Source organism: Ornithorhynchus anatinus, chromosome X2 (genome assembly GCF_004115215.2).
Source record: "Ornithorhynchus anatinus isolate Pmale09 chromosome X2, mOrnAna1.pri.v4, whole genome shotgun sequence".
NCBI classification, from domain to species: Eukaryota; Metazoa; Chordata; class Mammalia; order Monotremata; family Ornithorhynchidae; genus Ornithorhynchus; species Ornithorhynchus anatinus.
The window spans coordinates 5,227,646-5,244,157 of NC_041750.1; the positions used below are offsets into that span (position 1 = coordinate 5,227,646).

The window sequence follows — 16,512 nt, forward strand, 5'->3', positions numbered from 1 at the left end:
ACAGTGCTGTGCACACAGTAAGCACTCAGTAAATACGATTGAATGAATGAACAGTGCTTGGCACACAGTAAATGCTTAACAAATGCTATTATTATTTATCATTAACTGAGCTAAGTGGGGTTTTTTAATGTTCTAGGTGCAGCTTTTTAGAAAATCTAAATGATTAAGCATCAGTTTTAGAGTGAAATGTCAAGCTTGATCTGTTCAGATTATTTTAGTCCAAAGTAAAATGTTATTTAACATTTTAATTGGTAACCTGGATAACAAGGTTGAAAACACAACTCATTAGGTTGGCAAATAACTCCATGCTGGGTGGGTTGACCTAACCTTTGGAGCAGAATATTAAAATTCAAACTTTCCTGTAGTATTCACCAAAGTTATCAAAAATGAGCAGGCTGAATGAAATTGAGAGGGTCAGAAAAGGATGGTATATTTAGAGAGAGGAAAAATAAGCAACAAAGGTATAAATTGAGAACACTGATCTTTGGGCCGGTGCGGTAGAATTCTGGAGTGAGAGTGGACCACAAGCCAGCAAAGAAAACCGAGCAAGGGAATAAAGCGTGCTTGCTACCGAGTTGGCAAAATGGTAGTTTAGTATTTAGCAACACAAGGAAATCTTCCTTCTAGATTGTAAGCCCATTATGGGCAGGGAACATGTCTGCTAATTCTGTGGTAATGTACTCTCCCAAATCTACTATAAGCCCCATTTTTTTCCCTGTGTACCCCAATAATGTAAATTTCTGATTTTACTAAAGAATCATTGCAAGTGCATTAGAATTTTGAAAAATATTGGCTTTTGTGACCTGGGCATCGTCTCTTAATTTGCCGAGTTCTTGTGGCTTTGCTAGTTTTATCGATACGGTTATCTGAACACAGGTGCACTTTTCTCAAGAGATTCCTGAATGTAGGGAAACTCCGAGTCTCAAGCCTCTGATGTTTTTTTTGTCAGCAAAATAATAAAATTGTTGTCCCCAAAATCTGGATTTAAAATAAATAATTGCGACTTTAAATTTGGTGACTTCCAGGTATAGATATGCTCCCTCCCCCACCTCCCGCCAAAAGAGACTCCACCTGGTACATCGTTCTCTTTTTCAAATGTGTGTTGCTAAGATGAAGACTACAAAGTAATGAAGTCACTGTATTGTTAGCAGCTGTGCATTGAACTGAGAAGTAAAGGTTTTTCATAACTACTGGTTAAAATTTTCCACACAAACGGAGGCCCTTCATTTTCTAATTTTGATCAATTAATGTAGCCCTCAGACACATAGGTATAGCCAGACGTTAAGGGGAGTTGGTGGGGGTGGTGGTGGTGGTGCATATTTTAAATTTAATATATTTTAGAAGGAAAAGAAAAATCAATTGGGGGAGCATAAAAACAGCAAGCCAATAGCACTTAACTTGATTAGGCCCTTAGTGCCCCAGTGATTTTAATACGTATTTTGTAGGAAAATGTTGATGCATGCTGGGTAATAACAATAAAAGCACTTCAAAAGGGTCATTTTGACTCTGAGGTTTTTCAAAGGCTCTGTTTTGTATATTCAGTTTTTCTTTCCTCTACTCGGGATGTAAGGGAGCGTTTTCTACAAGAGTCTTAAATGTGCTTGGCAAAAGGCGGGGAGCCAGAAAGTGCACCCCAGTTCTGCGTGGTGAGAAGCCCAGATTGTCGCTGGCCCTCAGTTCCTCCAGAAAGTGTGTTTTCAGTGCACATTGTGGATAGGACGCGCCAGTAAACTGAGGAAGTTCTTCAGGCTGGAAGTTCTTTGTAGGCAGGGATTACCAATTTAGGGATTACCTTGTAGGCAGGCACAGTCTACCAACTCTGTTGTATTGTACTCTCCCAAACACTTAGTCCAGTGCTCTGCACACAGTTAATGTTCAATAAATACCATTGGTTGGTTGACCTGCGCTCAATAGAAACCATTGATGATCGATCAATTGTGTCCAGAGAGTCCAGCGGGGCCTGTCTGGACACAGTGGCCAAGGGATAAGAAGAAGAATAATTGTGGTATCTGTTAATCCCTTACTTTGTGGCAGGCACTGTCCAAAGTGCTGGGATGGAAACAACCAAATAGGGTTGGACAAAATTCCTATACCAAATGGGGCTCACAGTTTTCATCCCCATTTCACAGATGAGATCACTGAAACACATAGAAGTGAAGTGAGTTAAAGGGTTGAGGGTGCATATTTTAATATTTAATATTTTAGAGAAAAGAACATTGGGGGTGTTTCGACAAAGCCCTCGAAGCCAACGTTCGAGTGCTTTTGGAGGCAGTGTAGAGATTACCTATTTGGTCAAATATCGTCACTCTCTTAAAAAGTCCTACTCGAAGCAAGACCAACCTGAGGGAAACAGAAGGAAATGAGATTGCAGTTTTGTGGCAGCTGTTGGGTTTCAATCAGTCTGCACTTTCTTTTTTTCTTTTTTTAATGGTATTTGTGTCAGGCACTGTACTAAGGGCTGGGGAAGATCCAAGCTAATCAGGTTGGACACAGTCCATGTCCAACATGGGGCTCTGTCTTAATCTCCAGTCAGTCAGTCATGTTTACTGAGTGCCTACTGTGTGCTGAGCACTGTACTAATTGCTTGGGAGAGTACAATACAGTAGTATTTGCAGATGAGGGAACTGAGGCACAGAGAAGTGGAGTGACTTGCCCAAGGTCACCCAGGAAACAAGTGGCGATGCTGGAATTAGAACCCAGATCCTTCTGATTCCCAAGTCCGGGTTCTACCCCTTAGGCCATGCCGATGGTCAGGACTTCCACTTTGCCCTGACTGTGTGCAGAGCCTGGCTCTAAAGTAGTTAGGAGAGGTCAGTGCGACGGAGTTGGTGGACAAGATCCCTGCCTTTTTCCGGGATCATTACTGGCTTTGTCCACGAATGGGGCTGGAAGCTTTCCTACCTTTGTGGAATCCTGGGACACTTAGGGGTTTCCAGGGCAGCGGTCAGGAAGCGACCCACCAATCCACCTGCCCACAACTTCACTCCGGACCAAAAATAAGCGCTGATGTCATTTTCATTTTACTTTCGCTCCCCCACTCCCCCACCCTTTAATTGCCTGGGGTGTGATAGGCGTTTGGAGTGCGTGATTGAATCTTTTTTTATGTGAAAAGTGGTGGGAGTATTCAGGGCAGGCTTGAGATGGGGAGGAATCAAATAAAAGATGTGAAGTGGGGTTTTTAGTTCAATTTTGAAATCTATTTAGAAGAATGTAAAAATAAACTCAAGTACAGTTCCTTACTGGGGTTTGACGGTGCTGTCACTGGACCCAGAATCCCGAGTTAAGAATAAAGGGTTTTTTTAGGGAAGAAAAATGGTACAAAGCAGTAACTATTGCAGGATAAGTTCTTTTAGAGCTCAACAATTTCTTCCTAGTAGTAGTAGTAGTAGCAGTAGCAGCAGTTAGTAGCAGTAGTGGTGGAGTAGTAGTAGTATTTATTGAGCGTCCACTTGGCAGAGTACTTGGAAAGTGCAAATCAAGAAGTGACAGTTCCCTGGCCACAAGAAAGTCCACCCCTTCTGCCTCGCCCCACTTGAAGTCCTAGTTTTGAGTGCTTTCCGACTCTCCTTCCTGTGGCAGTGGTTTCCCCCAGGGGAGAGAGAGGTGTTTTCTCACCTGGTGGTATTATGGCTGAAGTGCACGGCACAGAGCTGCAAAATGCCAAGTGTCACAATCCCTGCCCTCAAAGAGCTTATGTGGCACGCTATACTAAGTGCTTGGGAAAGCCCAATACTCTTAAAATAGACACGCTCCCTGCCAATAAGGAATTTGTAGTCTACTACATGCAGACCAATGTCCTGAGCACTTGGGAAAGTATAATATACTAGTTAGATGTGCCCACCAGGAGCTTGTAGTTTACTGTGTACAGATCACTTTAATGAGCGCTTGGTCAAGAATAACACAATAGAGTTGGTAGATGCGACTGTTCCACAAGGAGCGTCCAGTCTACTTGAGCCATCGTTAACAAAATATGAATACGATTCTTCCAAAATAAAATGGAGGCAAAAATTTCTCCATTAAGATCACGGGCTTTTTGGTCTAGTCAGCATTTTGGGGGTTGGGGGCGTTAGGGTCTAGAAGACTCAGGAAATGTCTGTTATTGTTCTCTCCCAAGCACTTAGTACAGTGCTCTGCACACAGTAAACACTTGGTAAATATTTAAATGTGTATTTATTGAGCATTTTCTGTGTGCAGAGCACTCTACTAAGCACTTGGAAAGTACAGTTCAGCAATAGAGACAATCTGTGCCCACCCCGGGCTTACAGTCTAGAAGAGGGGAGTCAGACACCAAAGCAAGTTAACAGGCATCAATATAAATAGAATTATAGATCTACACACATCAAAACAAGTAAACAGGTATTTGTGTGCTGGGTGACCGGGGGCAAGTCACTTCTCTGGACCTCAGTTCCCGCATCTGTAAAATGGGTATTCAATACCTACTCTCCCTCCTTAGATTGTAAGCTCCAGGTGGGACCTGATTATCTTGTTTGTACCCCAGTGCTTGACACAGAGTAAACACTTAAGTACCACAGTTAGTATTATTATGTCAGTGGAATTTGTTGATTGCTTATGTGTATAGAGTACCGTACTAAATGTTTAGTGCATAGCCCTCCTCAGAGACATATTATTATTTATAATAAAATTGTGGTATTTATGTACTTTCTAGGTGCCAAGCACTGTACTCAGCGCTGGGGTAGTTACACGATAATCAGGTCAGACACAGTTCCTGTCCCACGTGGGGTTCTTGGTAAGGGGGAGGAAGACAGGTGGAGAATCCCCATTTTGCAGATGAGGAAACTGAAGCACAGCCAAGTGAAGTGACTTGCCCAAGGTCACACGGTAGACAAGTGGAAGAACTGGGATTAAAACCCAGGTCCTCAGACTCTTAGGCCCAGTCTCTTTCTGCTAGGCTGTTCTGCTTCTCGAATTCAGGTTTTTGGGGTGTTTTTTTTTTTTTTTAAGCCCCAATGCTATGCCTTCCTTGTCCCATCTGTTTAACCAAGCCCAGTGTTTTAAATGGCTCTTAGGCCATTTTAGGCCAGTGTTGGGTGCTAAACTAAAAGGAGATATTTAGGCACTTCGGGTGGACTACTACTTTCCAGATCACAAGAAGACATCTTAGTGTATTGTACTCTGCCTACATTGTTGCAATACACAAAGTGGCCCTGTAGTGCAAGAGAGAATTGGGCTCCTCATTTTGGTACAAAGCACTGCCTCAAACGATTACAGTCCATCAAGTTTGTTGATGGTCTCAGGCCATTTCAGAGTTGGAGTAGCAATTTTAAATTAGGCTAGTTTTGCTTTTCAGCAATTTGTCTGGATCAGAAGCAGAAATGCAGAGTGACACATTTATTTCAGAACTGTGTATGTATTTTAAAATTTGGAAACAGCAGTTTTCCCTGGGTTTTTTTTCTATTCTGCCTCAGTATTTTTTTACACATCTTGTCAGCCAAATGAAGCAAAGTGACTCTGATGAATGGAAATAAGTCAGGGGTTTGGTCCTTACCTTGGTCTAAGTGGATAAGAAAGGGTGGGATATGTAAAGGAAAGCAAACAAAACCAAAAGTAATTTAAATTCTTAAAACCAATGGTTTAAGGCAAATTTGGGGATGTTAAGCTTGTTGCAGGCAGGGAATATGTCAACCAACTCTGTTGCATTGAACTCTCCCAAGCTCTTAGTACAGTGCTGTGACCACAGTAAAAGCTCAATAAATATCACTGATTTTGTATTTGTCAAAATGATTAAAAACAAATTTTTTCTAGACGTCTGGGAAGAGGGAAAATCATTTTTCAACTGGTTTATGGCAAGTGAAAATACATGTTCCAGCTTGGTGAGATAAAGGGGCTCCTATGTGTTACCACCTATCACTAGATCACGGGCTTAGATTTGGACCAAGATAGGAATGGCCAGACGTTATGGCCATCTGGTGACTGTTGGTGCCTGGAAGAGAGCCTTGGTACAAGAAGAGGTGTCCTCCAGATCTTAGAATTAAGCATTCCTGATGCCTGGAACCCCCGATCCCAAATTCAACATGCTCAGGAAACACCCGTGTGGGCAGGATGGTTGCATCCTCAATTTTGAACAAACTCAAAAGGGGTCCTTCATCGAAGTGGCACTGGCTGTTTAGTAAATGTGAATGATCAGATTTCATTCACTGGTGAGGAAGCATTCTCAGCTGACTTTTACTAAGAATATTTAGGTGTTGTTGGCACAGGCACGCGTTCCCACGGAAAGCAAAATGAGCCTTGCTGACGTTAAATGTCCTCATGGTGTGTTTCGCCGAAATAGGAAGCAGTGTAGCCTCGGTGACAGAGTACATGGGTTCTAATTTCGGCTCTGCCAGTTGCCTGTTGTGTGATCCTGGGCAGGTCACTTCTCTGGGCCTCAGTTACCTCATCTGTTAAATGGGGATTAAGACTGTGAGCCCATATGGGATAGAGACTGTGTCTAACTTGGTTTATCTCATATCTACCCCAGCACTTAGTACAGTGCCTGGCACTTAGAAAGTTATTAACAAAAGACATTTAAAAAAAACAAACACAAGACTATTTATGGCTTTCACATCTTTTATACAGTTTGAGTGATCCCTGCTTCCAAACTACAGCTAGCAAACTACAACTTGGGTTCCATGTTCTTTCACTGGTACTTTTTTGTATATGGGCTTCACTGAGGAATTGCAAAGGCCCTATAACATAAGTCAGAAAGAAGTAGGCCTAAAGTTATTGTGAATAAAGGTATTCTTTATGATTCAAAGAGCTGTTGGCCTTGGGTGATTGGTTGAAGCTGTCTCTGACCACATTATAGGTAACCTACAATGTCAAGACAGGTGGTGGAGAAAATGAGCAGACATTTTGGTTACTGTAATCTTTCAGGTACATCATGAAACCCTAGACAAATAACAGTTAAGGCCACAGGTACAGAGGAAAGAAGAAATCTTTTAACTTTTTAAAAATTCTCCCTCAAGTCATCTTTCCAACCATGAATTCTAGTGGAGAACTTTGAGCAGGAGATCGTGGAAATTGCTGTTGGTGACTTCCTTTTTTTTTTTTCCCAACAGCAAAGAGGAGCTTTATTTGTCTTAACCTCAGTGTAGTTGTTGTGAGAGTTGAGAAACCCCAACCACCACATGCCTGCTAATGTGGCCTTGGGCAAGGCACTTTAGCATCTAATAATATTTGTTAACCGCTTACTATGTGCCAGACAGTGTAGTAAGTGCTGGAAAACACTATTTGCAGCAGTCAGTTTTGAACCCACACCCCTGAAGTGACTGGAGCCTTAATCCAGCGCCTTAGACCACTCGACCGCGCCTCCTAGTTTTTCGGTGCCTCAATTCCCTCATCTGTTAAATGGGGAATTAAATCCTCCTCCCTTAACTTAGACTGAACCCCATGTGGGACAGGGACTGTGCCCCACTGATTTTCTTGTATCTTTCACAGTGCTTAAAACAATATTTGACACATAGCCATTAACAAAAATCATTTAAAAAAAAAAGCACAACTTAAAACAGAACTCATCCTCTGTATTTTTGGGCTCCATTTTAGAAGAGTTTACCATCTTGGACGTACTGAAAGTTCACTGACTATTTTCCTTCTGGTATCGTTCAACGCGAGGGTTTGTGGTTGGGTTGGTCACTGAGGTCAGGTGGCATCTGAATCAAAGTCGTCTTCTCAGGTTTTGCCTTGTATGATAACCTGATAAATTCAGCCACCCAGCATCTGTTTCAGAGCCCATCTTTGACTTTTATTTCCACAGGCATGCCCAAAGAAAAGTACGGCCCTCCAGACCCTCGGAGGATGTACACAATTATGTCCACAGAAGAAGCAGCCAATGGCAAGAAATCTCACTGGGCAGAGCTGGAGATCAGCGGTAAGAGATGAAGTGGGTGGGACGGTGACACGAGAGAAGGCGGAATTCAAAGTCAATGATAGTAATACTAATTGTTGAAGTATTTGTGAAGCGCTTACTAAGTTCCATGCACTCTTACTAAGCTCCAGGGCTGGACACAGTCCCTGTCCCATATGGGGTTGACAGTCTAAATAGGGAGAAAATCCCTATTTTACATTCGAGGAAACCGAGGCCCAGAGGGATAAAGAGAGTTGCCCAAGGTGTGACCGCAAGGTCCAAGTTCTTTCCACTAAGCCATGCTGCTTCCCGGAGCACCGCTTAGCATAGGGTTTCACCTCTCCCTCTGGACTTTCCAGCTGGCAGGTGCAGGCCTATTTCTCTAAAGGCCCAACACCAGTTTGGCTTTTAGCGGTGCCAGGAGATGGAGGCCATGGCCTTCAGGTAATGGGTCGATGTCACCAGATTCATTGCCCGTAAGGAAGAGGCCGGTGTCAGAGCTGCGGCTCTGCTAAGGTATAAAATGGAGTTTTAAGCTAGTGGGGGGACACTTCCAGTTTTGGACCTTGCCACCTCCATTCCTCCCAAGAGAGGCTAGTGGGTCATTTGTGGGATGGCCACCGCTTGAAGTGGTAGGGAGCCGTGGCACTTCCTTGCCACGGGGAGCCAACAGCCTGGGAGGGGGTAGGTATGCGCCAAGGGGACGCAGGTGAGCTGCCACCACCGCCCATAACAGAACAGTTGCCCATTGGCTGAAACGTGCTGGTGGAGCTCAGAAGTGGCGTGGCCTAGTGGGTAGAGTACAGGTGTGGGAGTCATCAGAAGGCCCTAGGTTTTAATCCCGGCTCCGCCACAAGTCTGCTGCCTGTGCTTGGGTAAGTCACTTGATTTCTCTGTGCTTCAGTTCCTTCATCTTTAAAATGGGGATTAAGACTGGGAGCCCCATGTGGGACAGGGACTGTGTCCAGCTGGATTGGCATACATCTAACTCAGAACTTAGTACAGTGCCTGGCACAAAGTGAGCACTTAACGAATACCATTTAAAAAAGACAAAAGCATATAAGCTCTCATCCTTGGCAGGCCCTCAGGCTCTGCTTGATCTTGTTCCATTTAGCCACCCTGTGCGTAAAGTTTGTTCGATTTCAGATGAAATAAAGAGAAGGGCCTGGAGAGCAAAGAACTGGGACAGAGGCTTTTCTTGCAGATGTTAAATTACTCCCCCCCTTTTGAAAGTCCTATTAATAATAATAATAATTATTATTATGGTATTTAAGTGCTCACTATGTGCCAAGCACTGTTTTAAGCGCTAGGGTAGATACAAGGTAATCAGGTTGTCCCGCGTGGGGCTCACAGTCTTAATCCCCATTTTACATATGAGGTAACTGCAGTATGCACAGCACCATACTAAGCGCTTGGGAGAGTACGGTGCGACCGAGTTGATAGTCATGTTCCCTTTCCACAAATAGCTTACAGTCTAGAGAACTTCTAGCACTTTGAAAGCAAGGGAAACGGAAGGCTTTTTACGCTCCCCTTGAATGTACCTTCCACCCTGTCTGTCATTTCGGCCGCAGAAATCTGTGACTGATCATCATCATGGATTTGGCACCCATGTGGTAGAGGTGCACTAGAGTTTTCTATTGCTAGCTCTGGGGAGGTGGTAGGGGAAGGAGAGTGGGGGAATGGAGTGCAAGTTAACTCCAACTACATCCTCCTTTCCCAGCTCACTTCTTCCTCCCCTGCCAAGCTGGCACATCCTCCCACGTTCCTTGAGTCAATGGGGTGCCCCAAGGCGGACTACCTTTGACAGTCATTCACTTATTCTAGAAGCAGCGTAGCTCAGTGGAAAGAGCGCGTGCTTAGGAGTCAGAGGTCATGGGTTCTAATCCTGGCTCCACCGCTAGTCAGCTGTGTGACCTTGGGCAAGTCACCTAACTTCTCTGGGCCTCAGTTACCTCATCTGTCAAATGGGGATTAAAAACCTTTGAGCCCCACAGGGGACAACCTGATCACCTTGTATCCCCCAGTGCTTAGAACAGTGCTTAGCACATAGTAAGCGCTTTACAAATACCACAATTTATTATTTTATTTATTTTAATTCAGAGCTTATGGTATGCAGGGCACTGTAGTAAGTGCTTGGGAGAGTCCAGTACAGTACATTTGGTAGGCCTTATCCTTGTCCTGAAGGAGCTTACAGCCTACTGAATGCAGAGCACTGTACTGAGCACTTGGGAGAGTCCAATACAATAGAATTGGCAGATACAATCCCTGCCCTCAAGGAGCTTTCCTGTCTAATGGGTGCAAAGCGCTATTCTAAGTGGTATGGCTTAGGGGGTAGCATACAGGCCTGGGAGTCAGAAGGACCTGGGTTCTAATCCCTGCTCTGCCACTTGTCTGCTATGCGACCTTGGGCAAGTCACTTCACTTCTCCATGCTTTAGTTCTGTCATCTATAAAATGGGAATTGAGACTGAGCCCCAAAAGGGACAGGGACTGTGTCTAACCCAATTTGCTTGTATCTGCCCCAGTGCTTAGTACATAGTAAGTGCTTAGCAAATACCATCACTGTTGTTATTATTATATTATTATTATTATTAGCACATGGGAGTGTCTAATGTCATAGACAAGATCCCTGCCATCTATGGGCGCATAGTCTAGTGAGGGGCTGAGGCAGTGCCCGAATTTGCCCCAAGATATAAGCCTGGTCTTCTCCAGATTTGTGGTGATGGGGGCCTTAGGTAATTGTCCTTTGGAGTATCTTTCTTTAAGGTGGTTGGGAGAAATAGTGGTTTCAGAAAGCCTCAGGTATTTACAAGAAACAAATACTTTGAAATAGCCTGTGATGGAACCCAGGGGCTGAATAGGGAAAAAATGATCCTTGAAAAAGTTTCTTCAAAGAAAACAGACCCAGCTGAGACATCAAAGTATTTGTTGGACTTGACAAAATGTCCACATCACCGATGTCTAGTTGAAATGGGCTCTAAAGAATAAAGCCTGACAAGAAACTTTTAAAGATAATTTCAAACTCTCCCCATCAAACTGAAGTGCAGGGCGGATTAGGGTATTAAAATACTTTTTTCGTGTACCCTTATATACTTACCCAGTGTGTGAATTGAGAAGATATAATTAGAAACTGAGAATATTGGGGTTGGGGGGAACTGTGAAAATTGGGCTAATACTCAAATTCGAAGTTGGAGAGGCTTTAAATGTTGGAAAATGGCATGTAAATGAAGATTGTCATTTTGTGCTTTTGGTAGTTTCCTTTAATCCTTTCCATGGAGCTTTATTTCTAGGTGGAAGAGGTGAATCAGTCCTTGCTTCTCTTTCTTAGTCCTTAATGCATGAGAAAAGAATTAGTCTGGAGAGCTGCCATGTGGTTGATAACTATCTTTTAGACGTTGGAGAGGAGGCATTGGTGACAGAAGTGAGTGATACAATAATGGAAAATATTCTGTTACACCTCCCTTTCCCACCGGCTTTCTCTTTTCTGTGGCTTGCAGGGAAGGTATTGCAAGTAGCAGGAAAGTATGCATTGCGGAAAATGTTCCATAGCGAGGGATGGGTGGGGAAGGTCAGGCAGGCCGGCCTGCCTCTGCCTGACCACAGAGTAGCCAGGATTTCCGGATTTCATCTGACCTCCTTGGCCATCTCTGGGTTGAGCTTTTGTGCTGCTCTCAAAGTGGAAGGACAGTCTCCCCGTTTCTCTCCCCTTCCTCTCTCCTCCCTCCCTCTCCCCCTCTCCCCCCACTTCCTCCCCATCTCCCTCTCCCTCCCTATCTCCTCTCTTTCCCTCTTTCCCTTCCTCCCTCTCCCTCCCTTTTTCTCCCACCCTCTCTCCCACCTCTGCCTGTTTCTGTCTCTGCACTCCAGGAAGAGCACAAGATGTGGGAGTGACGGTTAGGTCCCCGTCAGGATTCCAGAGGGGCATTGAGATCTGGCCAGGTTTGCTTCATGCTTGGGTGATTGGGCTCTTTTGGCTCGTGACTACTAGCTGTCCTCTTTACCCACTGGCACTCATCCCTCATCCTTCTCTGTGCAGCCGAACGGAAAGAGCAAGGGCCTGGGAGTCAGGAGACCTAGGTTCTAACCCTCCCTTGACTTCTTTCCTGCTGTGTGACCTTGGGCAAATCACTTTACCTGTCTGTACCTTGGTTTCCTCTTGTCAGCTTTTCCCTCTCATATTGTGTAAGCCCCTTGTGGGACAGGGACCAGGGCTGATCTGGTTGTCTTCCCCAGCACTTAGCATGTAGTAAGTACTAAAATTTAATTTGAATTCCTTATTCTCTTCTCTCTTGTGCTTCCTGCCAAACTGATCTGGAAGTTGTAGAATTGTAAGGGTAGCCATACTCATCAACCAATAGTGGGAAAAATTCCAAGTCAGGAAAGCAAAGGTGAATTACAGGAAATCCTTTCTTTATTTTTCCTCCAGAATATTTTTGGGTGGGAATTTGATATATTAATCATTATAGGAAATTGGAACCATGAAAGTATAAATGCAGGTTATCCCCGGATCCTTTATGAGGCTGAACAGGTAGCTTCCCTCAAACCTGGTCTGGCCCCAACCACAACGGGCTCCTGCAATTTCCCTTCCAGTTTCCTCCCAACACCCGAAACGACAAGGATATTGGGATCCCTCCAGTTGGGCTGATAAATCTGTCATAATTTTCATCTGGGGGTACTTGGCCCAGTGGTGGAATTTCCCAGAATCCTTAGGTGCTTCAAGGACAAATATGCTGTTTTGGTTGGCTTAAATATGGGGTCATTTTTGCTCTGTCTTTGTGTTGTCTTAATTCTCCAATGTGGGTTCTAAAACTCTTCTACCCCAAGCACCTCTTTCCCACTCCTTTGGGGAGAGGGAAAGGAACCAGAGCGTATTTCAGAATGGTGGCTGGAATGGACAGGGGTGTGAAACTGTCCACAAATAACCGAGGAACACCGCACCAGTACACCTTGAATTTTGTATGTTTTTGTGTGTACGCTATGTGCTCAGCTTTGGAAGTATTCCATGTTTATCTTCTCAAGATTGGCCAAGGAAGAGAAGGGTGGTATAGAGGGCTTGATTGAATGCCATTTGGGAAAGAGTGCATCCCACTGCTAATGATTAGATTTGTCTGAATTCAGTACAGGTTCTCGTATAATGTGTCAGATGGTCACTCATGACACATGCTCTTGGCTGTGCTCAGAATCAGGCCTGCAAACCTTTGGAGCAGGCAGGTTTGCAGTTTGCAGATGGCTCCGTCTTTTGGGTCTGTGGCGGATATTTAGACAATTGCCAGAAATTACCCTTGACTTGAACCGAAATCAACCCACCAAATTAAGAACCATAAAGTATCCTGTCATCAGAAAGTATCATGTTCTTTTTTCCCTAAAGTGGGCCCCTTGTAGGAAACGGATCCTTTCTCCCATTATCAGTCCTCCTGGCATAAAGCAAAGGTGAAATTTAAATCCAAATACAATAGGGTTTATTAAAAACCTAAATTATTCATAATTTTCCCTTGAAATATTGACTCATCTCAGGTCAGTTGAATTATACATTTACTTCCTACGGTGCCCTTCTTAGAAATCAGGACAAGAGCCAACCAAACACTAAAGCTTTGGCGTGAACTTCTTAATGAGCCCAAGAGAGTTTGCAGGGATTTAACTGTAGCTAGGAAGCTGTCTGAAACAAGCAGCATATTTTTCCATGTGGTCTTTGCCCCACTCAACCAGAGTTTTTACAGTCGTTTGCAATGAGATCCCAAACTTGTTTCCTCTCATAACTGAGGCCCGAGTTTCAATTTTTCTTTTCTCTTGGCAGGAAAAGTCAGAAGCTTAAGTGCATCCCTGTGGTCACTGACCCACCTGACAGCTTTGCATCTCAGCGACAATTCCCTGTCCCGAATCCCTTCAGACATTGCCAAGCTTCACAACCTGGTGTATCTGGACCTGTCCTCTAATAAAATCCGCAGTTTACCAGCTGAGCTCGGAAGCATGGTGTCACTCAGGTAAGCATCGCAAACTGGACGAGAAAAACCAATCATTTGACATCAACTGGCTGCGACTTCTTGGAAGACATTTAAAGAATGAATGAATGTTATTTACGGGTAGGTAGGTGCCCGGTAGATCGATCGGTCGTGTTTATAAAAGACTTAATGGGTGCAGAATTCTATAGTAGGCTCTTGGGAGAGTATGGTAGAATGAGTAGACCCGACCCCTGCCTTCAAGGAGCTTACAGTCTAGCAGGAGTGGCCTTTGTAAAATGAGCGAGGGGTAGGCAAAAGCTGCCGAGACTAAAGAGATATACGGAAGTTCCCCTGTGCTTGGATGATGAGAAAGTGCCTAAGTGTCAGAAGGAGGGGAAAAGTCAGTTTTATTTATTGAACACTTAGCGTGTGCAGAGCACTGTACTAAGCACTGGGGAGAGGATAGTATTTAACAGTGTAACAGACACATTCCCTGCCCACATCAAGCTTACAGTCTAGAGATGGGAGCGGGATGGGAAGGTGAGCTGAATCAGGTTGGGCCTCGATGGAGAAAATGTGAATTCAGAAGGGCCTTGCCTGGTGGATATGATGTGGGAGGGAGTTCCAGGCAGAAGGGAAAGGGGTGAGCGAGAGGGCAGTGGTGAAAGAGATAAGAAGGAGGCACGGGAATAAGGTTGTCTTGGAAAGGTATGAAGTGTGGAGGCTAGGGGCTGGGGGGAGAGGAGCAGGAATAAGTAGAGGGGAGGGAGCTGATTTCATCTGTCTTGCTGCTGACCTCTCGCCCACATCCTGCCCCTGGCCTGGAATGTGCTCCCTTCTCATGTCCGACAGACAATCATTCTCCCCCCTTTTCGAAGCCTTACTGAAGCCACATCTCCTCCAAGAGGACTTCCCTGACGGAGCCCTCCTTTCCTTTTCTTCAGCTCCCTGTAATTTGTCACTGTAATTGTAATTTGCCCCCTTTATTCATTCCTCCTCCCAGCCCCATAGCACTTAATGTACATATCTGTAATTTATTCATTTATATTTATGTCCGTTTCTCCCTCTAAACTGTAGGCTCTTTGTAAACGGGGAATGTATCCATTACCATTATCATACTTTCTCAAGCACTTAGTATAGTGCTCTGCATGCAGTAAGCGTTCAATAAATATATTTGACTGAATGCCTTGGAGTCAGTGTTTAGGTCCTGCTGCTTGATGCAGAGAGAAATGGGTAGCCAGTGGAGGATTTTGAGAAAAAGCATTGGCCTGGGAGTCAGAAGGACCTGGGTTCTAATCCTGGTTCTGCCACTTGTCTCATGTGTGACTTTGGGCATGTCACTTCACTTTTCTGGACCTCAGTTCTCTCATCTGTAAATGGGGATAAAGACAGTGATCCCCTTGTGGGACAGGAACTGCATCCAACCTGATTAGCCAAGCGCTTAGTACTTTGCCTGGTACATAGTAAGCATTTAACAAACACCATTAAAAAAAAAAAAAGGCCCATGCAGTAGAGCTAGGTGTGGACTGGAGAGAGGAGAGGTTAGGGATGGGAAGGTCAACTAGGGGGCTGTTGCAGCTACTGTTGGGATATGAGAAGTGCCTGGATCAACATGGCAGGGGTTTGGATTGAAATGGATGGGGTGGATTCTGAAGATCTTTTTGCTTGTCAAAAAAGCAAACCAATAAATCTCTAGGTTTAGCCTTTATTTTTCTAGAATATAAGATTTTCTTACATCATGTAGATAAATTTTTCATTCTAAGATATTTTCATTATTACAATCATTGGGATGTGAGTACGCGCTTGAAAGCACCTCCGTGGACTGAGTTGAATTTGCAGGCAAGGACAGGATTATTTTGATGAAATTTTCATCATTTCACACATAAAAGTAAGGAGTTAATAGTAGGCCAGAGGCTTAAGAGTAAAGCACACAAGCGCTCTTTCTAAAATTGTCCTTTTTTTCTGCAAAATTAAAGTCTGCTTCCAAATGAAAGGCTTATTTAGCTTTGTAGGTTCTGGCTTGCCTTATCCTACTTTATTTGCCTGCCCGGAGCTTACTAGGGAAGTTAAAAAAAAAATAAAAATGTCTAAGCATTGGCCAAGAAGGGAAGTGTCAGTGCGTCAGTGAAATGTTCCCATATCATTGCAAAGTTTGCCACATTCAAGTGGCCGGTGGGTTGGGCCCTTTGGATCAGGGGAGTGTTCTGACTGGTTTCATGGGCTCCATCCTTGGATGTTCTGTGATTTTCAGTAGTTCCCATCTTTTTGTAATTGGTATTTGGACGTAGTTGGAAATCTCAAAATGTCATCTTCTTTCAGAGGGGTTTTCCACCCCCGCCGATAGGAGGACCAGGGAAGTGACTTGCATGGATGGAATTTTTTTTTATTCCCCTTTGAAAACAGCTCTTCTTTTTCAACCTTTTGGGATTTCTCTCGTTTAAATGTGATGGAACTTTCAATTGCCTGGAGAATTGCTTGATTGGCTTCATTTTGAGTTAAGCCACCAATCCATCAATCGATGGTTAGAAGAGGTTTAGAATTTGAGAGGGCTTGTATTTGTTGGAGAAAAACAAACTCCTTTTTTCCAGAGCTCCTAAAAAGCCAAATTGGGGGGAGGGTGAGTGTGGGGGGGTGTATGTGTGCGTGTGTGCGCAAGCCTTCCTCCTTCGCCCAGAAGCCCTCTCTTCCCTAGCCCAGAAGCCCTGCAGGCAGAACAGGAGAACACTTGGCT

At 44.2% G+C, this 16,512-nt stretch overlaps 1 protein-coding gene across 3 annotated transcripts in view; it reads left to right on the forward strand.

Annotated features, from left to right (window-relative positions):
* CNOT6 (CCR4-NOT transcription complex subunit 6) overlaps nt 1–16,512 on the forward strand; it is a 48,858-nt gene that overhangs the window by 13,581 nt on the left and 18,765 nt on the right. For all 3 annotated transcript variants that reach the window (XM_029052805.1, XM_029052804.1, XM_029052806.1), the window contains 2 exons: nt 7,754–7,867; nt 13,637–13,823. In XM_029052805.1, the coding sequence (XP_028908638.1) occupies nt 7,756–7,867; nt 13,637–13,823 (299 nt within the window). In that variant the 5' untranslated portion in view covers nt 7,754–7,755. The remainder of the gene's footprint in view (nt 1–7,753; nt 7,868–13,636; nt 13,824–16,512) is intronic.